We start from the raw sequence: 24,967 nt of genomic DNA, 5'->3' as shown, positions 1-24,967 counted from the left end.
CTGCTCACCTGCAGCTGTCTGCCTTTCTCGGTGATGTCTGCTTTTTGACACAATGCTCGTGTTAGCATGGAGTCACAGTATATTTAGTTTGTGATCTATAAGTTTGCCCTGTACGGGGTGGGTGTGGGGGAGGGGGGGTTGTGGGTGTATGTACACATAGAGACATTTCAGTAATTCTGTTGTCTGTGTGGACGGAGAAACAAATCTTTACCAATGCCCTGAGCTACTCTGCTCTAGGCTTAATGAGTCTGGACACCTGCAGTAGCACTTCATCACTATGCAAACAAATGGAGGCCCTATACCTATGCTGTGGCTCAAGGTGGGGAATCCGCTTCAGAATGTGAGTTATTCACATGCGCAGCATTTGGACAGCACTTAGAGCTCCTAATGAGCAAGGTGGCCATTCGTGAGAGACCATGACACTTGATATCATTGAGACATTGTGTATATTGCCTCAGAGACCATAGGTGGTTCACCCTTGGCCTCTCCTCAGCCTCATTTTAAGCATTTTAGCCACTCAAAGCAGGTTCTGTGCATACTCAAGAAGAGGAAGCAATACCCTCCTATGTAGGGGAAATCCCAATGGGAGCAGGAAGTTTTGTTTTAAACCATAGTGTTGATCACAGCTCCTCCTTATGTCTTTTAATCTTCTTCCAGGCCCGGTCTGTGGTAAGTAAATGGCTGGTGTATGTCTACATTGCAATGAAAAACCGGCTGCATCAGCTCTGAGCCTGGGTCAGCTGCTAAAAATAGAAGTGTAAACATTTGAGCTTGAGGCACCCCCCGCACCCCCGAGGGGCACTAGAGCCCAGACTCCAGCCCAAGGCTGAACGTCTCCGCTGTGATTTTTAGCCCAACAGCTGGAGCTGCACAAACCAGAGTCAGCTGACCTGTGCCGCAGATCTTTTATCATAGCATAGACGCACTGTGGGTGTTAACTCCCCTCTCCCCAGTGCTCCGTTTTAAGCCTGTATAGTATCAGGTGAGTAAATAAAGTGGTGATAAAATTGCAGTAAATCTGAGATAATTGTATTGGCTCAAAGGTCAATGAGACCTGGCAACAGTGCATCTCAGACTGCTGATTGGTCAAGTCTGTCCCATTAGAAAATGTACGTGATGGTGTGTCGCTGGCACAGTATGCGGATAAACTTTGAGCCATGTCTTTAGAGGCAAAGTTGTTGGATCAAGCTAACCTAGGTTCCCGTTCTCGCTCACCCCATAGCACTGAGGGGGTCTAACACATGGGCCTGGGGGCTCCCCACCTATCCCTCATAACTTGCTTACCACATCGCTGAACTTATCTTTCTCAGTATTAAAGAGAATAGTTTTTAAAAGCTGCTTATTGGTCTGAACCTACAGTGTATAGTGAATGTAACTGGCACCAAGATGTTGCTCATTAGAGGAGAAATACCAGCTGATACAATGCTGTGATACAAATAGCTGACGTCGCCAACAGGGGCAGGCAGCTGGTGTGCATGTGGAATTGTGAGAGAGCAAGCAGGAGTGTTAAGTCACTGCAGGTAAAGAAACCAAGTGAGGGTGATCTCTGCAGTTCGCCTTTCCTGTAGGGAAGGGAGGTGGAGGGAAAGGTGCCAGTCGTTCTGTAACAGTGTAATGTGGTAGGAGATCCCTGAAGCCAGGGTTCTATGGGATGCAAGTTTTTTCCAGCATCTCTAAAGGTAAAGGACTCCTTATATAAGCAGAGCTTTTGAACAGAAGTTATAGCCAGAAATGGGTCAGGTCCCCTCCAGTGGTTCGTTATGGCCTCTCTAGTCCAAAATAGAGATCTCCTAATTAGTAGTTTGCCTCAGTCCCAGTCGAAGGAAGCTCATGGCAAGCATACCCTGCTAGTTACTGCAGGTCAAAATCTTCATGGCATGAGATGTTGCCAGACCACATGGCAGAAGGAACCTTGTGACAGCTACATTTAGAAGCAGCTGGAGGCTGAGCCGGGAACTCTCCTGGCACACTCACTCATCGCTATATAGGCTCTACCTAATAGCAGACTTGGGCATTGTGGAGAATGGTTAGAGTTTGTTAGTGAGGCTGCTGAAATGCACAGTGCTGATGTAAGTGCCCTAAAGTAACATTGGAATGTTGTAGTTATGTTAACTCCTTGATGGTGCTGTCCTCATTGTCCTGGATATCTGGCAGTGTGGCCTGACAGCAGCGATCCTCTGGCTGCGAGCTGCCTTTTGTCTGCTGCAGGGTAGCCAGCTTCCTTCTGGGGAAGGCAGATGAGTGTTGAGCCATACATGTGCAGGTTAACGCTGATGTCTTTCCATTGATGTGTTACAGGGGTAACATGCCTTGTAACGGCTGGCGCTGGATTAGTGTTTGTTGACAGCTGACTCCTAGGTGCTGCTAAATAATACGTGATAAGTGAGGTCCTCGGAGCACCGCATTGCTCAGCAAATGTGTTTTAACTCCAGCTTTGGCTGACTGACTCCAAATGTGTTTGGTAATAAACTGCCCAGCTCAGCCTTGTGCCAGCAGAGCAGGGGGCATGGCACGCACAGCCCTGGATTTGCACCATTTTTTCTTCCCTTTTCATTCAGCCTTATGGAAAAAGGTCCTAAAATGACACACCAGTATATTGTTCAAGCTTCATAACCACTGGTGTTGATTATTCTCTGGCCAAAAGCTTTGCTGGTTGAGGTGAGGCTGAATTGCCATTTTAACACAATATGAATCAAATAATTTCTCATCTAGATCAAGTACAGTCTGGTCTGTGATCTGGGCCCTGTGCTTCTTACTTGTCAAAGATGGTGTGCAGTTGAATGCTGACAAGGCCACGGGAGGGACAGGTGATGCATTATGTGCGTCTGCCTCCTCCCAGCAGGTTGTCTGACATGCTGTAGTGATTGATCTCTGGGGCTGTATGTGGAAAGGAGCTTCCTTCAGGAAGGTGTGTGTGTTGTGTTCACATTTGGGTGCTCAATGGAACCTCAAGCTTGGCCATGAGTTACTGCTGTGGCTTTTCCTGTTCATTTTGTAAAGGTGGATGAATGCTGGACAGGGCAGGCAGAGGGAAGGGGTCCTGTGATGGAAGGCATGGCCCAGGGCAGGACAACAAGGAGGGAAGAGGAAGGAAGCCCCTCATCTGATGGAAGGAGGGGCCTCTCCTCTAAGCTAAGTTCAGTGCTGGCGGGGCAGGTCTCAGGTGGTTGAAGTCAGCAGGGTTGCACCAGCTGACTCCAAGGGCTGCATTTAGTATGTGATCCCGACTGCCAGAGTGGAGCCTGCCTACAGAGTTACCCTCCCTGATGCCACTGCACCTTAATCCCTCTTTAGAAAGATGAATTACAGGTGATTCCTCATTCTGAAATAAATCTGATCTTGTTAAAAATTAACTCTCCTTTGGCCTCCATCAGGACTTAGTCCTGGTTTTGAATGGGCTTTCTCACTCAAATGCCGCTCTTTATTTGGCTGAGTGTGACTGTGTACCTGTGTTTGCTCAGGCCTTGGTAAGCACACAGGTTTTCTTGCTGCTTCTGCTTTCCAGTAACCATGGGACAGTCCTGGAAGCTACCTCCATAGTGGCTGAGAATGAGTGAATGGAATTCGGCAGTTTGCAGAGAGAGCTTTGCTTCTATTCCCACAGGCATCTGCCCTTGGTTCTGTGTGTTACTGAAATTCTAGCTACTATTCGATTCTCTCCCCCCCCTCCTCCCCCCCATTCTTTGGATCACTCAAGTCCATGGAAATACTGATTATATTAATAAAATCCAGTGTGTTACTTCAGGCACAGGGGTTTTTATCTAAATAAGAAATCAGATTGAGTGTAAATGCAAGGCTGTCTGCTAGAGTAAGACAGTGTCATAAAAGATACGTTTGTGTCGACCTGTACATCTGTGCTTGTGTCCTTACAGAAAGAAGGGCCAGAACTGCCTGGACGTGGCTCCCCGCTTTGGTAGGAGAGCTGGCGCTCATTGACCTGGCCGAGACGGGAAGCTGAGCTGCCATCTTTCCTTCTCGAGTAGGCCCAGAAGTGGAAGAGATTGAGGAGGCAACACAAGGAGCCGGTGCCTTTGCTCCTTCCACCTCTCTCGCTTCTGGGCCCACTTCTCTCTCAGGTTGCTTTTTTATTTTGTCCTCTTTTCCTGAGAATTAATCCTGATATTTGCCCAGAAAACCAGGACCTTAATTGTTGGCACCAATTTTCACCACTTTTTCAAATGTTTGCCGTGAACACCGATACATTCCTTGGAAATTTTAAACAAAATACAAACAGCAGAAGAAGGGCCTTGATTGTGGGAGGTTTTCATTACGTGATCCTAGACCCCTGAGGAGTGTGACCTCTGCAGACTTCATGCAGTTGGCCTGGCTATGTGAAGACAGAAATATTTATAAAAATAAGCTGAAGAGCATTCAGAGTATGCACCAGTGTCTAGAAGGGCTACAGGCATGGGGAAGGGAAGGCATGCCGTCAGAACCTCCTACCCATTGAGGTGGAACCATACAGGAAAATAATAAGATGACAGTAATAAGCAAGCAGTTTGCTTGGCATGGTAGCTCTCTGGGGCAGGGGCTATGGTTTTCCTGTTTCTGTAACGGGCCAACCATGCCTTTTTTGGGGGAGGGGTGTTGTGTTTAAAAATAACAACAAAAACAGAATCTATCCTTAATTGCAAGTAGTTCTACACTGGGGATGTGTAGCTGCGACTTGCCTAGTCTGACTTAGGGCCCTGCTGCCGCCTCATTTTACCTTCCAATCTCGCTTCAGACCAGCTACCACATCAGGTGTTTTCAAAATACTGCTCCCCTTCTGGGTGTGGTTAATTATTAAAGAATACCAGACAGAACCCCCTCCCCCAAGCACAGCAAGTTCTTCAGCAGCCATGTAGTCATTCGTCTAGCTCAAAAGTCTTTCCAGTTGCTGACAGCTCTCAGCCCCGGTTTTCTGCCCTCCTAGCTGGGGCTTCCTGCTCCTAGCAGGTGTCTCACGTGCCGCCTGGCTTTGAGCTGTGGAGAGTTGTCACAGGCCCTTGTTCCAGCAGTGCCTCTCTGAGTGATCTCAGGCTGCCCTTGTATTCCCCAGCAGACCTGGTGTCTAGTCACGCGCTCCTGTCCTGGTGTCATTTCCTTCACCTGAAGAGATGAGCTAACCTTTGCACAGGTAATGCTGAGCTCCAGCTCTCTTAAAGGGACAGCTTTCCTTGTGTCTGGAGTTAAAGTTGCTGTGATTGTATGCCAAACCCAGGGTGTGTAGGGCTCCTTGCGAGGGCTCTTTGTGGTGGTTACCAGGTTGGGTGGCTCTGGTTCAGGCTCCACTGCCTGTCTCTGCGGTGGCAGACTCTGTCAGAAGGCTTCTTCTCTGCTGGAATTCCAGATGGTGCTATAGCTTGTCACTTAGATCGGGCATTCGCTGGCTGAGTGCAGATCAGCAGGGGCTGTTGATGGAGGAGATGGCCCATGGCTGCCTGAGGGAGGGCAGGGTTCCCCCTGGCCTTGACAAACGAATATTAGTCCCAGTGTGGAGTGAAAGGGGGAGTCGGGGGGAAGCTGTTGTTTCATTACATTGCCAAGGAGCCCATGAGGGAGTGCTGCTCACCAAACCAGGGAAAGAAGGGGGAGCTCTCCCCATTCCATCACTTTAACCCCTGCTTAGACCCTTGCTGAAGACACCGTCCCTGGATGCAAACAGTGCATCTGGCTCTTGCCGCGTGTCACATCTGATGTTCGGGGTAGATCATTCTGGCAGGTTGCGGTGGCTCCTACAACAGTTGGATTCCTTCCACCGCTCCTGCCAGTCAGTGTAGCTGTAGGTCAGAGCCCAGTATGGGATGGTGATAGTTGGTGTCTTCTCCCAGCAGTGGATGAAGGGCAGATATTTCTGCGGATTCTTGGTTCTCTCTGCTACCTTTGAGCCCACTGACCAGGAACTGACATTGGCCAACTTTAGAACCTGGCCAGGCGGGTGGAGTTGCTTGTGAGTGGCTCCTTTTATTTCTTCTTAATAAATCCTAGAGGGTGGCATTGCGCAAATGGCTCATCTGCCTTGAGGAAGATTCCCTGGGTTACCACATGGTTTCGCAGTTGCTTTATATTGTGGTGGTGCCTAAGGCCCCAGTGATAGACCATGGCCCCATTCTGCTTGGCTTGGTACAAACCCAACACACAAAGACAGCCCCTGCCTGTGGAGTTAACAGTCTAAGTAGTGTCGTGGCGTCCCTCCTCTTGTGTGTGGGTTATCGTGCCCGCAGGATCTTGCTGCACCCAGCTCTGTATTTCTATCAGTTCTGACCCTGCCAGTGCAGTGGAGCAGTCTGCTTGGCTGACAGACATTGGCACATGGATAAGATGCAGCCCAGACAAAACTGAGAGGCTGCTTCTCAGGTGTTCAAGGGATTTAATCTAAGGAGTAAAATCATCTTGGAGGTTTTCTCTCTGCACCAGATTCACTAAGAGAGCAGTGAGCTACTTGCACATAATTCCATTTTAAACTTTGGAATTGCATAAATGTGGTGCCAGGATGCTAATGGGCCCGGCTGTGTGATCCAGAGATCTGGCCAGCGCCTTTCCGCCTTTGCTGCTGTTCTTCAATTCTGCTTCTATTGTTACTTAGTGCTTTAAAAGGACCAAAAATATATTGCTCAGTTTATGTCCTGAAGGGTTTAATTTTCTTAGATTAATTGCCCATCACGTTGACCAATATTGTCTCATTGCATCCTTGTACTTCCCCGTCTCTCTGTAGCCAGTTCTTGTCTCTAGCTTGGGTTTATCTACACGTACAGCCACTGTAGTGCTTAGTGAAGATGCTATTAGACTGTAAACTCCTCAGGGCAGAGCAACGTAGCTATACCAATGTAAGTTTGCAATGTAGACCAAGCTTACAACTGTCAGCTCTTTAAGGCAGGGCCCATCTTTTTGTTCTGTGTTTGCACAGTGCCCAGCACAGTGGGGTTCTGGTCTGTCTCCTAGGCACTATGGAAATACAAATAATAAATAATATGAATTAATAATGGAGGAAGCTAAAGTGTTGGGCCAAACATTTGCTTTCTGGTTGGCTTAGTGCCCAAATTGTTTCAACGCATGAATGTTCAGACTGTCATCTCCTAGATGAACTAAATATTATAGGGAACTGGGTAGTGTAAGTGTGCACCATTGCTCTCTACTGGCTAAAATTGGAACTGCCCCACTGTGTCATAGACCCTATACCTCTCACAGCAATTTTTCTTTAGCTCTAGTGGCAGGGCCCCAGGCTTCTGGAGTAGGGGGATCTGGGATGGGTCCCATTCAGGAGGAGACAAGGAAGCCAAACCCCTGTTCCAGAATGTTTCTTGTCTGTGTGTCAGTCAGGGTACCAGGTAGCTTCTCTGACCTCCTGACTTTCTTTTTAATTTCTAGACACCAAATAAATACAACTCGCAGTACCACAAGCTGTTCAAGGACATCCCCACAGAGGAGAGTGTCTTGAAAGGTGAGTGGTGGAGACAGTCTTGAGGGAGTAGAGAGACCTCTGTACAGAACCTCGATGTTGCACTGGTGTCAGACCAGCAGCCCTCCCTGTTCCACGGATGACCAGACAGTGGCTGAGACAGAGGCTGAGGAAGGTGACAAATGCAGAACCCCACCAGGCTCCAATATACTATAGTGGATTAACATGCAAGATTTTTCATGCTGGAGATCAGTCTTCGAGTCCCAGCTGGAGATCAGGAGCTGAGGATTTTGATCATCATAGCCTAGGCTCTGTTGGGAGTTTGTCCACCTCGTGCCACGCACTTTAATTGTGAGGGATAGTGCTTAGCACGATGGGATTGATTTCTTGCTTTTGTGAACATCAGATGTCCCCAAAACAGGGGGAAGGGAGAAAATCCCTGTCTGGATGTCCAGGACAGTGTAGCTAGCAGCATCTCAGGGCAGGTGACTGGCAACGTGCTGAAGTCCCCAGGCATGGCATCCGCACAGAGCTTTGTGGATTTTGCTGTGGGGCTAGATCTGGGGTCTGTGGTTTCCCCTCCCCTCCCAATGCTACCTTTGTGTGTGTTGCAGTCTGCTCCTGTGCGCTCCAGAGAGACATCCTCATCCAGGGGCGGCTCTACATCTCCCCCAACTGGCTCTGCTTCTATGCAAACCTCTTCGGGAAGGACATCAAGGTAAGGCCGCGTGGCTGCTCTCCACCACACTTTGCCTTTGGCAGAGGCCTGACATTTGATTCCAAAACACCAGTGCCAGCATATGGCAGTGATCTCCCTTCCCCGTCACTGCCTAGCCCTGACTTCTGTCCCATGTGGGCCTAATGGACCCGTACCTCATTCTGTCACATAAGCCAGCAGCGCTGACTCAGAGAGAGATTTTATTGCTCTTAGACAGGAGCCCCTGCACCATTCCTTCCCCCGGCCCAGGTTCTGTCTTAGCAGGATGAGATGCGACTCCTAGCGCCCCGTGAAGGGTTACTTTGTCAAATGTTCTCCTTAGTGATGCATTTTCCCTCCAGCCCTAAGCAGTTAAATAATGCTGTAGTGCCAAAATCAGCCCGCCATAAGCAGGGGTGAGGGATTTCCATGCATTGCTGGGGGAGCCATCTACATATCTAGTAACCTCTGAGTTGTCTTAATGGAAATATTGTTTATTTGTGTTGCTTTTTTAATTCGACACTGCAAATATTTTTAGAGGTTCAAACTGTCAGTGCCTCAAGATCAAAGGCTCCTAGAGGATTCTGAAACAGATCTGAATCTTCCTCTCAACTCTCTGCCTGAGTTGGTAATTTGACATTAATGCTGTAGCTGACAGGTAGCTTTTTTGTGGGTTTTTGTTTTTGTTTTAGAACTAACTTCCTTTAAAAACAGCGCTGAGCAGCTGAATTATTTATTATTTATATTTAAACAGATCTCTGCTAGAAGGAATGCGAGTCAGCTCCCAAAGTTGAGCATGTTTCAGTGAAGCTATACTGTTATGAAACTACATCCTCGTTTATTTTTAACTGTGCCCTTGAATGCAGGGACTCTTATCTAGGTCTCTAAACAAAGATCTGCTCTGCTGGTATTGAACAATGGTCTTTTTTGTGTGTGTGTGTTAATTGTACTGAAAATGTATGAAAACCTTTTCAAACCGAGGTTACTACACGGAGTGCAGTGATCCTTAATACTGCTCAGTAACTGTAAAGCTGTCCCCAGCCAATGATTGCTACCTGGGTTACTATCAAATACAGGATGCAATTAGACATCCATGTAATGGAAGTTGGCTCACTGCATTTCTAAAGAAATTCCACACACAACTATGTTAACAAACCATCACTAAGGTTGCAAAGTCAAGCATTCAGAAATTAGGAAATGTGAGAGTTAAGGTTGGCCATCACATACTGTTCTTTTCCCAAAGCACCCATCTCATTCTGTGCACTGGGTGCACAGAGCTCCATTAACAGGCAGCTGTTCCATATTATGTTTAATCCTTGTTGGCCAGCATGGGTTTGCCTACACTGCGGGGGAGGGGAAATACCCACGGCACCAAGTCTCAGATCCCGGGTCAGCTGACTCAGGCTGGTGGGCTGCGGGTCTGAGCACTGAGACTCTCTCCCCCCGCAGGTCTTTTATTGCAGCATAAACATACCCTGCATGGCCCCGTGCCTTATTGACTGCATAGTCTCTAGTACCTGCATGGAACGCAGAACTGCCAGCTCCCTCGTCGGCTTTTCTGTGGCTCACATTCCTCACTGTTGGATCCCCACCTGTAATACATGTGCCTTTACCTGGTGTGTGTTTTTACATTTCAGGTGGTTATCCCGGTGGTCTCGGTTCAATTGATAAAAAAGCACAAAACGGCCCGGCTGCTGCCCAATGGGCTGGCTATCACCACCAGTGCCAGCAGAAAGGTAACTGACTGGGGGTCTTATTTCCACTCAGCTGCTGTTCTGTATTCTCATGTGAGAGTCTAAGTCGACAGAAGGCCCCTAGGGTGCTCCTGTGCATGTCACAGCTACCATTGTGATGTGACAGAGCATGGGTAGCTGCTCTGTGTCGTGTTGCTGAGACGACCTGGCAACTCAGCTATTATTATAACCCTAAACGTACATAGCATCTCTCATTCCAAACCATCCCCAAATGTTTAGCAAACATGGCCCCAGTCCTGCACTTCATACTTAAGGGAAACCCCCCACTGAAAGTAATGAGTGTTGGTGTGAGAAAGGTATGAAGGATGGGCCTTAATTGGTGCAGCATGGCAGTTGTTTAACTGCTTACAAAAACGAGGAGTCCAATGGCACTTTAAAGACTAACAGATTTATTTGGGTATAGCTTTCATGGGTAAAAAGAGGTAGGGTTTTTTACCCATGAAAGCTTATGCCCAAATAAATCTGTTAGTCTTTAAGGTGCCACCGAACTCCTTGTTGTTTTTGCGGATACAGACTAATGTGGCTACCCCTCTGATACTTGGCACCATAACCGCTTAAAGTAACACTACGCGGTTTAGGCCAGGCAATGAAGAGGAGACTCGCATCCCCAACTGGAACCACAGAGGATGCGTGCAGAGGCAAAATGTCATTTTGCACATTGGAATTTGGCTAGGGCCTGAGGACAGACAATACAGCTGGGAGAACCTTTGCTTTCAGTTCACGCCCCCCGCCCGCCTTGTGAATTATGTTTTGTGGTTGAGGCGAACACAAAGTGAAACCCAGCTGAACCTGGCTATCTTTCTCTTGGCTTCCAGCCAACCCCATTAGCCCAGCACCCAAGAAAAATGAGGGGTCTTATCCAGGTTTATGCCCAGTGTCTTGTTATGTGAGTTTTGTTCAGATCTAGCTGATGCTCCTTCTGCAAAGGGTCCCATGGAATATCAGAACGCAGATGATGAGGCCCTTGGTATGATATCTCCTCTCAGCTGGCCCCTTGGCAGCCAAAGTCCCATGCTGGGATTTTGGAACATGGCTGAACTGAAGGGACAAGCACCATGTCCTAGGCCCCAGGTCTGCTTTAGCCAGCTCTTCCCCATGGCTTCCAAAGGCCCAAACCAGCACAACTTGAGAGCAGAGTTGTGCAAGTAATTGATCTTTTGGGCTGATTGATGAATTGAAACAGTTAACAATGCTGGGGGTTGAACAGAACATTTTTGCTTTCAAGTTTAACCTTCTCAAAATCAAATGGAAGTAAAATTGAAACCAAACAATTGTTTTGAATTGAAAAATTGAAACCTTTCGATGTTTTTAAATTTGGTTTTTGGGAGAGGGACTGGAAAGGATGAGGGAGAGCCATTGAACAGTGGGGATTCTTCTGCAGAACTGTTGAATCTGAACTTCTTAAAAAACTCAGTGTGCCAGCCCTTCTAGTCGTGAAAACTTTCACGCTGTCAAGTCCCTGCGTATTGGTCTTGTGAACTTGGCATCCTGAAACACTAACATCAAGAGGCATGTGACCTTCTCGCACTCTCAGTCAGCTCATCTGAATTTGTGAGCAGAATTCTCTAATGCTTCTGCTTAAATCCAGCCACTTCTCTTCTGAATGACAGATCAGGTATAGCCTGCAGATTCTCTTGTCCTGGACATGGTATCCCATAGGGAATGGCAGCTGGAAGAGAATGGGAGGGTGAGACTTAACCTGGTTTGGAATGTTAGTGAGCTTCAAAACATGAAATCCCCACTTAATCAGCAAACAAGTCGCTGTTTGTGCAAGGGATGGGGAGTGCAGAGGAGGACACATCTATAATAGAACAGACACTTTTGAAGTGGGTGTTAAGCTTCTGAGTTTTGCTACAGATGAAGCTGAAGGAACTTCTGGTGACAGCCAGCATTCTGCACACCCCTCCTCCTGGCACTAAAATGTGAGAGCAAAGCTAAGCAGTATGGAAAGCAGCCCCTTGTTGGAAAATTTCAGCTTGGTAGTGACCACTTTTACAGTGGGAGGAATAAGACTTTAAGTTGGGCCCTCGGGAGGAAAATGGTATTGTCACTTACTTATTTTCCCACTGATTATGTGCATGCACCAAACGCTTTTTCCCATCCATGCTCTCTTCTGCTCTGCAGTCGAGCAAACTTCGCAAGAACCCTGCTTTCTAAAAGGGTCGTGTAAATTTCCGTGTGCTGCTCTCACAGGAACAGGGCTCCTCGCTTGGAGGCTAATTATGCAGAATACAAGTGGTGGCCAGTGTTCTGTCCTGCTGATGATGGTAGGAAATGGTGGAGTAGATGGAACTCTTCCTGTGGAGGCTTCAGCACTGCTAATGGCCCACACAACACTGGGGCCTTGTGATGCTGGAGCTTCTGCCTTTGGGGAAAAATTCAACACCAAGATTCTGACTGTTCTGACCATAGGCTCCAACTCTGGGTGCTCCAGGGGGATAGGACTAGATGACCTCCTGAGATCCCTTCCAACCCTGATATTCTATGGAGCGCCCATGAAAAAAAATTAGCAGGTGTATAGTACCCACTGGCAGCCAGCTCCCCCTTTACTCCCCACTTCCACCTGCCTGCAGCCCCTGCTGATCAACTCCTTCCAGTGCCTCCTGCATGCTGCAGAGCAGCTGTTCAGCTGTATGCAGGAGGCACTGGGAGGAAGGGGGAGGAGTGGGGATGGGGTTTGCTCAGTAACAGTGATAGAATGGGATAGGGAAGGGGTGTGGGCGGAGTAAGGGTGGGAAGAGGTGGGGCTGGGGAGAGGCCTTGGGAATGAGGTGGATGGGGGTGGAGCAGGGACAGGAAGAAGCAGAGCAGGAGGGGGTTGGGGCCTGAGACTGAGGGGTTGAGCCCCCCTGGGGAAAATTAGAAGCCGGCACTTATGGTTCTGACTAATTAATTATCTCCCTTTTCTCCTCGAGTTAGAGACACCAGCCTCAGCATCCTGGCTGGACATGTCTAACATCCCTCCCAGTTGCAAGTGAAATAGTCATTCTTCATTTCCTTTTCTACATTATATTCAGTGCAATAAAGACACATGCAAAGTGCTCCACTTAGGAAGGAACAATCAGTTGCACACGTTAAAAATGGGAAATGACTGCCTAGGAAGGAATACTCTGGAAAGGGATCTGGGGGTCATAGTGGATCACAAGCTAAATATGAATCAACAGTGTAACATTGGTGCACAAAAAGCAAACATCATTCTGGATGTGTTAGTAGGAGTGTTGTAAACAAGACACAAGAAGTAATTCTTCCGTTCTACTCTGCACTGATTAGGCCTCAACTGGAGTATTGTGTCCAGTTCAGGAAAGATGTGGACAAACTGACGAGAGTCCAGAGAAGAGCATCAACGATGATTAAAGGTCTAGAAAACATGACCTATGGGGGAAGATTGAAAAAATTGGGTTTGTTTAGTCTGGAAAAGAGAAGGGGGGACACGATAACAGTTTTCAAGCACATAAAAGGTTGTTAAAAGAGGAGGGAGAAAAATTGTTGTTCTTAACCTCTGAGGTTAGGACAAGAAGCAATAGTCTTAAATCACATCAAGGAAAAACTCCCCAACTATCAGGGTTAAACACTGGAATCAATTGCCTAGGGAAGTTGTGGAATCTTCATCATTGTCTAAACTGCTCTTAAAAATCTCCAAGTACCTATCATGGATGGTCTAGATAATACTTTAGTCCTGCCATGAGTGCTGGGGACTGAACTAGAAGACCTCTCGAGGTCTCTTCCAGTCCAGATTCCATGATTAGTGAGTACTGGTGCTGATAATCCAATATTCCACCCCAGAGGTAGCTGTATTTTAGTGCGGGCTCAAAACATGCTCTCTAGAACCCATTAGAGTTGAGCTCTTGCTGAAAGCCGCTCTACAGTACATAGAAGCAAAGTCCTATTGGGCTTAAACCTTAAATTTGCTTTGTTAGTGAACTGAAAGGTCGATTTTTTTTCAAGGTACCCCATGTTGGCCTAATTGCTCCCACTGAAGTCGGTGACAAAACTGCCACCGGTGTGAATGAGAGGAGTGTTTTTGCCTCCCCTCTGGCAGTGGGATGTCGCCGAGTCCTGGTGTTCCTGCACAGAACCATAATACCATTGCATGTGGCCCTTCTGTTTGCAAAACAAGCTGCTCCCACATCCAGCAGCATGACGCTGTGCTGAGTCTGCCACAAGGCCGGCTGCAGCATCAGTTCTTTGTAAACTGCTCCTGTGCATCTCAACAGAGCGCTTAATATGGTGGTGAGCATTTAAACGCTCACACTGTGAAACAGGAGCCAGAATTCCAATATGCTGTTGGTTCTAACTCTGAGCACCCCAGCAGAGAGAGGAGCCTGTGCCTCTGGGCTGATGTCTTGTGCTGAACAGGGATAGCCTCTCACTGCTGCTTCTCTCTCTTTGTTTTCAGTACATCTTTGTGTCCTTGATCTCTCGAGACAGCGTGTACGATGTGCTGAGGAGAGTCTGCACGCACCTACAGGTACCCTTCTAGTTCATCACAAATCCGGTAGCTCCCACCAACAGGTTGGAGGGAGCTCAAGGCTGAAGTCCATGCCCTGAAACCACTGTGCTTGGACGGTGGCAACACTGTATCTGTTGCTCACATGCATGGTGTGACATGTCTCCTGTCCGGGATAGTGGAAGGCTCTGTATTTTCCCTGTGTGCCCCCTGGGAATAGCAGTCCTGGACACTGCCGCAGAGCAGACTCTGGAGGGTTTGCATGACAGATCAAATGTTGCAGCCTCGCATCTCAAAGTTGCATGGCTTTGTTTGTTCACCGGTCTGCTACTCTCCCGCCCCCACATATGCAAGCAGGATGTTCTGGACATCCGCTGCCGGGGGTGGAGGAGCAGCCCAAATGGGCATGGGAGCAAGAGCATCTTCCCCCGTGACTTTGTGCATCCAGCTTCAAATGCCTGTTACTGATGGTGCCTGGATTAGCGATGAGAGAGGAGCACTGTGTCTATCACAGCCTGATAGGAACCAATGGACGCCCCCAACAGAACCACATGGCTTAGATGCATTGATAGTGCTGGGGAAGCCATCTCAAATGCTGGACAGTGGGAGCAGAGGGGATACCACAGACCCCATTGAGGAGCATCATGTGCCATCATTCGTGGCTGAGAGGCTCCCCAGAGACATGTTCTAAGGGAGGGACATCGGGGAGGCTGACCTACTGCCCTCCACTGGCAAATGACAGTACTGCCAATGACAGGCATTCAGAAATCAGGACCATAATAAATCCATGAGATTGTCTGTCTCTGTCTCTGCCTGGAAAGGCTTGCAAGACATCAGTCCCACGGCCCAGGCCCCAGTGCCAGGCAAGCACTGCCTTCCCTGAATAGAGGAGGGGGAGCTGGCAGCACCCCTTTTCTGCAACTGCGCCTTGGAGCAAGTGATCGTATCGGGCTGGGTCTATGCCTAGCTAGCAATCAGCTCCTCGAACCTTCCCAAAGTTCTCCAGCATGCTCGCATGACTCGGAATATGCCTAGATATGGCCTGGGGTGAGAGAGCATGTTCCTGGCTGGTGAGGTTGGTTTCCTCTAGGTGGGATTTTCCGTTAGATCAACCACCCCACCCCAGCTAGCTTAATTTAGATAGGCCCCATGCAGGGAATGCTAATGCCTCAGTGTTTCCAGTCATAACAAATGAGTCCAGGCCACTGGGGATAAACCTGCTGTTTAGATGCTTGTTCCCAGTTCGGGCAGCAGAACGGCTGAGCTGTTCTTACCCTTAACAGAAGACAAACCCTCTCTCCTATTTAAGCCAGTACCTACACAGATGGCTGATGCTTAAACCTCTGTCTGAGTGCTGTGCGTTCTGCTGCAGTGCAGAGCTCACCGAATGTTTCATTCTTGGGCAGTCACTGAAGTGACTCCGCCGGAGAGCGGCATGAAATCTGAGCACAGGGCTGGGAGCCAGATCATAGCTGCGGGCAGGATGTTCCAATAACACGTTTCCATCTGTCGCCCTCAAATAGTCAAATACAGGAAGCATGACTTAACTCATCCTTCTTGCAGCTAACACTGACATGAGCTTGGGCAACTGACTGTACTTCTCTGTGCCCGGTTCACCACCTGTAAAATGGTGATCATGCACCAAGTGGCGGGGAGTGAGAATTTATTAAAGTGCTTTGAAGATGGAAAGTTCTGTATGCTTAATATAAGGAAATACATGTCCATGTAATTTGCCTCCTGCGTGTGTGTGCACATGCATGCACACGCACAGTAGTGCAGTGTTGCTACTGGAGTTATCAGTGGGAGTTAAATCACATATCCTAAGTCAGGGGTAGCCAACCTATGGCACATGTGCCGAAGGCGGCACGCGAGCTGATTTTCAGTGGCACTCACTCTGCCCGGGTCCTGGCCACCAGTCCGGGGGGCTCTGCATTTTAATTTAATTTTAAATGAAGCTTCTTAAACATTTTAAAACCTTTATTTACTTTACATACAACAATGGTTTAGTTATATATTATAGACTTCTAGAAAGAGACCTTCTAAAAATGTTAAAAAGTATTACTGGCACACGAAACCTTACATTAGAGTGAATAAATGAAGACTCGGCACAGCACTTCTGTAAGGTTGCCGACCCCTGTCCTGACTTGTGCTGTTAAACTGCCCATGATGTACATTGTTATATACAGTGGTGGTATAGCTGTGTTGGTTCCAGCATATTAGCAAGACAAGGTGATATCTTTTATTGCTATCCTCTTACAAGTACATTGCCTTCACTGTCCCTAATTCAGTTTACACCTGGAGGCAAAGGTGGTCTTTGTCAAGTGGCAGCTCACAATATGGAAAATCCACTTGGTGGTTAATGTCATAACATTGGCATTGATACTGTTTCCATTGTCTTCACTGGAAGCAGAATTGGGCCCATGATACATACTTCACATGTCGCATCACAAGAGAGCCTGAATTCCTGCTGTTTTCTAGGTCACTGATAAACTAGGCTGAATCCAAGGAATTTCTTTGCTCTAATGGTGTGCGTGTGCTTTATTTATAACCTCAGTGTAAGAACACTGGCTCTGCCAATATTTGTGTTTTTACGTTCTCTTTACAGGGGGTTTAAATTTTGGAATAAAAACCATGGTACAAATTAGATCCTAGGGGAAATTTAAAAAAAGGTCTGACGGGAAGAAATCCATCAGTCCTTAACCTGGTGCTGAGTTTAAAAAGCCTCCAAAGAACCACCTTATTTCTGATGTCTTTATTTTGAGCTATCTTGGTGTGTGGTATAATTCAGAGGTATCCTTAAACCAGAAAAGTACCTCTGGCATCTAATAGGCTGTCAGGAGCTTGGATCTTTCATGGTTTTGCAGAGTTCTTCTGCTGATTCATCCTGACAGCCAAATTAGATGGAACCCAATAACTCTGCCTCAGGAGTTCTTCCTCCAAGTCAGTGTTACCTGTTTTACAGGGAGGGGAAACCAAGGCCTGGTCTACACTATGTGTTTATACCGATTTTTAGCAGCATTAAACTGATTTAACGCTGCACCCATCCACACAATGAGGTCCTTTATATCGATATAAAGGGCTCTTTAAACCGGTTTCTGCACTCCTCCCTGACGAGAGGAGTAGCACTGAAATCGGTATTACCATATCGGATTAGGGTTAGTGTGGCCGCAAATCGACGGTATGGGCTTCTGGGCGGTATCCCACAGTGCACCACTGTGACCGGTCTGGACAGCAATCTGAACTCGGATGCACTGGCCAGGTAGACAAGAAAAGCCCCGCGAACTTTTGAATTTCATTTCCTGTTTGCCCAGCGTGGAGCGCTTACCAGCACAGGTGACCACGCAGAGCTCATCAGCACAGGTAACAATGCAGTCTCCTGAGAATCGAAAAAGAGCTCCATCATGGACCAAACAGGAGGTACTGGATCTGATCGCTATATGGGGAGAGGATTCCATGCTAACAGAACTCCGTTCCAAAAGATGAAATGAAAAAACATTTGAAAAAATTTCGAAGGCCATGATGGAGAAAGGCCACACCAGGGACTCAGTGCAGTGCAGAGTGGAAGTTAAGGAGCTGCAAGACAGAGCCTTACAGACAAACCAATAAGAAAGCAACAGAAGGTCGGGGCCAGCGGGCCGAAAACATGCCGCTTCGACGGCTGAGAGCTGCAGACAATTCGGGGGGTCCGCACCACATACCAGCTCTGTCGGTGGATTCCGAAGTGAGAAAGTGGTAATCTAAGCCACTGCTGAGGATTGCGACCGGAGCGAAGATGAGGACGGAGGAAGAGGGGACAAGCTTTGCAGAGACGGCACACAGCCTTCGGTGTCCCAACAGCCAGTGGCTCTTTTTGCTCATACTTCAGACGGTATATCCTCCCAGCCCTCCCAAGCCACTCACCCAGACAAGAAGGCATGGAGCACCTCTGGTGAGTGACCTTTGTAAATACTAAACATGGTTTAAAGCCAAGCGTTTTTAATTCTATTTGCCCTGGGATCTGGGATGCATTCGCAGCAGTACAGTTTATTGGAAAAGATTTGGTTATGTCTGGGGGATGGAGCTGGGAATCCTCCAGGGACATCTCCATGAAGCTCCCTGAGGACTCAAAAAGCCTTGAGCAGAAGGTTTCTGCCGCAAGCACCTGTATTCCCGTCCACATGGCTAGGACACCTTGACCACGCCATGGCATGTAGCAAGTAGTCTGGTATATTGCATGACAAAGCCTCAGTGCATAAGGTCCCATGATTGCTGGGCTTCAAGCAACTCCTTTCTTTGGTCTCGGCTGTGTATCTCAGGAGAGTGATATGTTCATTTTTGGTAGAAAGCCTGGTGGGTGAAATTCAGAATTTAATTAAGGGACCAGAGATGGCCATTCCCTAACGGCGGCTGTTTGCCTGTTCAGCCTGTAAATAAAATCCTTCCTGCAGGTAGCCAGGCGGGGGGGAGGGGGGGGAAATGGGCGGTGAGCTCTTTCACGGTTGCTAGCACAGGAATCTCCCTGCTACAGCACGCGATGGCAGGGGCGAAGAGAGGGTGATTAGCTGTGGTCCTCACATGATAACAGCACGCGGTGGGGGGGAGGGTATCAGCGTCATCCCAGAGAATTGGAAGGCGGGGGTGGTGGGAGTTTCTGCTGCTGCATTGTTAACAGGAAGCGAGCAGCACTAGAGCAATGTATTTGCTTGGATTTGGGAAGAGGGCACTGTGTATATGAAGGCTGCAGAAGGTGAAGACAATCGGCTTACTATTGGCCTCATGCACGGCAGCTGAAATTTTGCGCCTTCCGAGACCTCATCTCGATGAAAGTGCTCTAACAGACACTACAGCATGTTCCAAGGCACTCAATACTTTAAGTCGAAATGAAGCAAATGCCCGACCTTTGTAGAGTAATGATACTATCATGAGTAGGATGAGTGTACGTACCGTGGATATGTTGTCACGTACTAGAAGTTAACAGCTTGTCACTGTAAAAACTATGCTCCTTTAATCTCTGTCCCTTTTTCCTATCGCCTCGCATGCAGCCTTGCCAAATTTTTCAGAGCTCAGGAGGGAGGCAGTGGAAAACTATTCTATTTATCGTGGGCAGAATATAGGCAAAAGTGAGGCGAAAAAATAGGTTTCAGCAAGACGATTAATCGCTTCTCGGAAGATACATGGATAGTGACCGCACAATGAAAGAGAGCTCATCTAATGAGTGGCATAAAGCAGAACGTGGTAAGGCAAAAGTAAGAAAGATAAGCCCAGTGAACTAGGGTATAATGAGGGGCGAATGTCGCAGAGAGGAAGGGTACGCTTCGAAGGATGAGAGAGATGGCAGGCAGAAAGTCAGCGGTGGAGGATGCAAACGCTGCGAGGGCTGTGCTGTGAATCAATCTGACATTCTCCGACGTCTGGTAGGCTTCCAGATCAACAGAGGTGCATCACTAAACGCTGTCGCCGCTGCAAGCGCCCCTGGTGTAAACCATTCAGCAACCGCATCACAATCATGTTCCACCAGATCCGTCACTCACCTCAGACCGTTAAAACCGATGCGGAAGTGAAGGCTACGGTGACCCATCGCGTCCACTTTCACCAGTACCAGTGGACAGTCTTCAAGCGAGCCAGCGAACAGTTGTCATTACTTGAGTAAATTTGGGCTTTAGTGGCCTTTGACTTCCCTTCGACTATCCCCTCACCAAACCCAACACCCAGCCTATCTTGTTCAGTTGTCTCGTCCTCTTTGTATACTATGAAGTTTAATAAGAAGAACATGCTTCTTAAACGCATAGGTCTTATTTCCTTCAGCAGCAGCTGTGAAAGTGAAGGGGAGGGTGGGTCTGCTTACAGGGAATGAGGCAATCAGGGAGAGGTTCGATCAAGGGGTAAAAACACAACAGTCAGCAGCGTCCCTGGCCCGTTGATGAAACTGCGGTTTTCGAAAGCTTCTCTGATGTCACCGCTCATTTGAGTGTGCTCTTCTAATCTCCCTGGTAATCTGGCTGTGCGTAGTCAGTGGCCAGCTGATTGTGGCTCAGCTCCACCACCCTGCCATAAAGGTCCCCCCTTACTCTCACAGAGATGGTGGAGCACACAGCAAGCAGCAATAACAAAGGGGACATTGGTTTGGCTGAGGTCTGAGCGAGTCAGGAATGTGCGCCATCGCGCCTTAAGCGGCAAATGCACGAATTCTACCACCATCCTGCACTTGTCAGCCTGTAGATTGACAGCTCATGACTACGGTCCAGCGGTCCTGTGTATTGGCTTCATGAGTCATGCGCGATCAAGGGTGGCTGGGTCCAGGATAACTACAGGCATTGCAACATCCCCAATCTTATTTTCTGGTCTGGGAAGTAATTCCCGTTGCTGCAGCTGTTTAAGCAGGAGTAGTGTTCCTGAAGGACGCGAGCATGTGATGAATCGCTTCCTGGCCATCCCACATGGATGTTGGTGAAACGTCCTTTGTGATCCACCAGTGCTTTGCAGCACCACTGAAAAGTACCCCCTTGCGATTTCTTACGGGGTGCCCTGGTCCTTCGGTGCCAAGATGGGATATGGTTGCCATCTATCCCCCACCACGTTGGGGAATCCCATTGCAGCAAAGCATCCACTATGACTGCACATTCCCAGGTCATGACCTTTCGAAGCACAGCGCTTATGATTTGTTTGAGCTACTTTGCATCACAGGCAGCCCCCGCAGTAGAATTTTCCCACTACCAAATTGATTCCCAACTGACCGCGTAACCTGTCTGCATTGCAAGCTTCCAGAGGGCTATCGCCACTCGTGTCTCAACTGTGAGGCTGCTCTCATCTTTGATTCTGGCGGTTTCAGGGCGAGGGAAATCAGTCACCAAAGTTCCTGAAGTGGCCTTATGCATGCGAAAGTTCGCAGCCACTGCGAATCGTCCAAACTGGCAAAATATCTGCGTCCCACCAGTCTGTGGGCATGTTTCCCAGGCCAAATCGCTTCAATGGGGGAGTAGAACCTGCCCCACTACCGCAGGATTCTCAAGCGCAGGGCTGTGGTTTGAGGAGATTGCTGTTCTATGTCTCACACTCTTCATTGCTGCTCTGCCGTAGCCACCGCTTCCTCGCCTGGCTTTCTGCAGGTCCTGGGTCAGACAGACTGCACAAGAATGCGCAAGGTGTTTACAACGTCCACGATTGCGGTCTTGATCTGAGCAGGGTCCATGCTTGTTGTGCTATGGAGTTTGCACAGTTCACCCAGGAAAAAAGGCATGAAACGGTTGTCTGCTGCTTTCACGGAGAGAGGGGTGAGGCTGTACCCAGAACTATCCGCAACAATGTTTTTTGCCTCGTCAGGCACTGGGATCTCAACCCAGAGTTCCAAGGGGCAGGGGAGACTGTGGGAACTATGGGATAGCTACGGGATAGCTACTCACAGTGCAATGCTCCTGAAATCGACGCTAGCCTCGGTACATGGACACACACCGCCGAATTAATGTGCTTAGTGTGGCTGCATGCACTCGACTTTATACAGTCTGTTTTACAAAACCAGTTTATGTAAAATCGGAATAATCTCGTAGTGTAGACATACCCTGAGGCACAGAGAGGGGAAATGACTTACCCAATGGGTCTGGAGAGCTGGAACTCAAAGCTCAGTGCTCCTAACATCCTCCCCAAGCCCAGACTGTCATCAAAGTGTCTTTATGTTATGTTGGTTTTGTTCAGTCTTGGAAACGAGAAGGAACACTCGCATGCTGCTGACTCCTCATTCACCTCTTCTCCAGCCCAGGCTAACCTGAGCACTCTGTCTCCACTGGAATAACCCATTGTCAGAAACCCTTCTCCAGAGGTCACATGTACAGGAGCTGCAACCCCTAAGGGTTTGCATGTGGCAAGTTTGCATAGGCGATGTTCTTACCAGGCTCACCAGCAGCTTTGGAACCCAGAGTTACTATAACTTTCTGTTGTGGGAGGTGGGGAGGGGCAGCGGAGTGTCCTAGTGAGGATGCTTCTTCCAGTGGAGAAGTGGAGATCCCCTGTTGATGGGTCGGTAATGTCTGCTCCTTCCTCTCTTCCAGGTTTCGAGTAAGAAGAGTTTGAGTTTGAAAGAATTCACAGAGGAACCTGATTCCGTATCGCTGGTAAGAGCCATATTTACAAACAAGGAATCAATAACAATAGAATATCACAGAATGCCCCTGGTAAAATGCCCCTGCAGTGAACATACGAACACTAACGCTGCAGGCTGTGAAACATCTGTTTGAAGTGTTAGCAAGTTTAATAAAATCCCCATCGCTTTGAACCTGCCAAAAGCAGCACTGGAGTGTGGTGAACACCGGCTCCTCTGCCTGCCTCCTCCCACAGCCAAAATCATGTTTAACATTGGTTGGTTGTTAGGGAAGGTCATGGTTAGGCTCCATTTTTTTTTTTTTTTTTTTTTTTTTTTTTTACCATGGGCTGCAGAATCTTTTGACAGAGTCCAGCATGACTTGACAGAAATGGATGTTAATGAGGGGTGTGGGGTGTGAAGGGGATCATTCGGAAAACCTTGTGGTGATGCCTGAATTGAAGGCTCATGTTCAAGTATCTAGTCCAGGTTAATAGAAATAAAATCTGCTTGACATTCAAACAGCTTCTTCATTGCTGGTTAGAGCTGAGATCTTAAAATTGAATAAAACTGCCTGAGTCCTAAACACTCATAACATGCTGGGAACATGATTAAATGAGCAAAAATCCCAATAGATTAAAAATATCTTATCATAAACTTTCTGTTCAACCAATTCACCAGTGGATCAGACTCCAAGATCAGCTTTTGTTGTTGTAATAAAGCCTCCTGTCCCAGATCTGGACTTTAGCGTCCAAAATCTGGGTGCTTACCTGAAACTTCCCCAAGCTCACTACCAGCTTGGATATTTTCTCACTGCCACCAACTAGGACTATTGGGGTTCCTAGTACCCCCCCCCCCGAGTCACCCCAACCTTCCCCTGGGGGACCCCCAAGACCCAGAGCCCTGGGTCTCCCTCTCTTCTCTCCCAGATTCCCCCCGTCACCTGGGTTAGCCGGCGAGCATGCTTCACTCTTTGAATACACCGAGAGGCAATCCTAGCATCCCGAGGCTATGCATTCACAGCTAATCACGCTAGCACCAAGGAGATTCCCCTCCCTGGTTCGTGCAGTAACTAGAGAAACTTCAAACACAAGAGAACAGAGATGATTCTTTTTCGTCTTTCCCGTAAGCCTGCTCGTTTCCTGGAAACCATAGGAAAATGCCCACGCCTGGCTTTCCTTTCCCTTTGCCTCATAGGAAAAGAAACTCCCACCAGTTTCTCAAGACTTTAATAAAAGAAGAAATACAAAACAATAATCTTGCATATAGAAACTCAATACCGGCTCTTGCTTATAAGAAATAAGAATAAACAGTCGGGATTTAAAAGATAGCCCGATTAAACCAGTCAGCAACAACATACATGTTAAATACAACACAAGCTCATCATAAGCCGATTACTTTGCTTTCCTTGTGACTTCACAGATGTTTTAGAGAAACTTGGAATAAGATTGGAGTTAGAAAGATAACTGTTTTACCATAGCCGAGGAAACAACAAAGACCCCGAGTATACAGATTCCCGCCCCTGACTTTAAACAATCCAGTTCTCTGATTGGTCCTCTGGTCAGGTGTTTGGTTCTCTTTGTTCCCCCTTTACAGGAAAAGAAAATTAACCCTTACCTTACCTATCTACTTATGACAGTTATTATTTGTATTTGCAGGGGAAATAACTCTGTATGAAAATCCCAGCACACTAGAGAGCACAAAGTATGTGGAAAGATGCTGGCAGAAATGTTAAGTAGGGCTGGCTGGAAAATAAGAATTCCATTTTGTGACAAATTTTGTGGCTTCAAAATTTGATTTCATTCTGCATTGGAACAAAAACCGGAGCTTCTCAGATTTTTCATGGGGGGAAAAAATGAGCGAGAGAGAGAGTAAGCGAGAGCCACCCCATAATACCCAATAGTCCGGTGGTAAGGGCACTTCCCTGGGATGTCCGTCCCCTGACCACGATGCTATTGGCTATTCTTCTTCGAGTGCTGTCCCTGTGGATGCTCCACTTCAGGTGTTCGTGTGCCCCTGCGCTTGTAGTCGGAGACTTTTGGTAGCAATGCCCAGTTGGGTTGCACATGCGTGGTCCTTGCCTCGCGCTGCTGCAGGCAGTTAACCCACGCTGTCTGACCAACCCCAACTCAGTTCCTTCTCTACCGCCCTTGGCTACAAGGCGGAGCAATCAGCAGCACCTCCCTACTTTGTAGTTTATTAGTTACAGTCAGTTACTTAGTTTCCTTGTTACCAGCTACTTAGCTTGTTTCCCTTTTCTTTTCTCCTTGGTTTAAAAAAAAATAAGAAAAAACTCATGGCCAGGAACTTCAGCCATTTGAGGGTGAAAGCTCTCACCCCCCAACGGGAAAGCCCGGTTTCCCGGGCCTTCAGTGCCTTGCCTCCAGCTTCGCAGACTTGACAGCCACGGTGGGTGTGTTTGCTGCCTGGGCGAAGCAGGCATGCCACAAAGTTTTTTGCATTGCCTCAGGCTCACGGCCAGAACAGCACAAAGTGGAGAGGTCTCTCGGACCTGCGTCAGGGCATGAGGCTCGGGACACCCCACCCCCTCCCCCCCTTTGCCAACCCCAGTTTCGGACAGGGATCCTTTCTCCACCCCGCATTGGAGTTCCCCACCGCAGGAATAAAAAAAAATAGA

The 24,967-nt window shown here is 48.0% G+C and overlaps 1 protein-coding gene across 1 annotated transcript in view; it reads left to right on the top strand.

Annotated features, from left to right (window-relative positions):
• Positions 1–24,967, top strand: part of GRAMD2A (GRAM domain containing 2A) — a 93,242-nt gene that overhangs the window by 41,600 nt on the left and 26,675 nt on the right. Inside the window, exons 4-8 of the mRNA XM_075069470.1 lie at positions 7,351–7,423; positions 7,996–8,099; positions 9,716–9,814; positions 14,229–14,300; positions 22,301–22,363. Of these exons, the coding sequence (XP_074925571.1) occupies positions 7,351–7,423; positions 7,996–8,099; positions 9,716–9,814; positions 14,229–14,300; positions 22,301–22,363 (411 nt within the window). The remainder of the gene's footprint in view (positions 1–7,350; positions 7,424–7,995; positions 8,100–9,715; positions 9,815–14,228; positions 14,301–22,300; positions 22,364–24,967) is intronic.

Source organism: Chelonoidis abingdonii, chromosome 9 (assembly GCF_003597395.2).
Source record: "Chelonoidis abingdonii isolate Lonesome George chromosome 9, CheloAbing_2.0, whole genome shotgun sequence".
NCBI lineage: Eukaryota > Metazoa > Chordata > Testudines > Testudinidae > Chelonoidis > Chelonoidis abingdonii.
The sequence above is the reverse complement of the archived record's forward strand: the minus strand, read 5'-3'. Positions and strand labels throughout refer to the sequence as shown.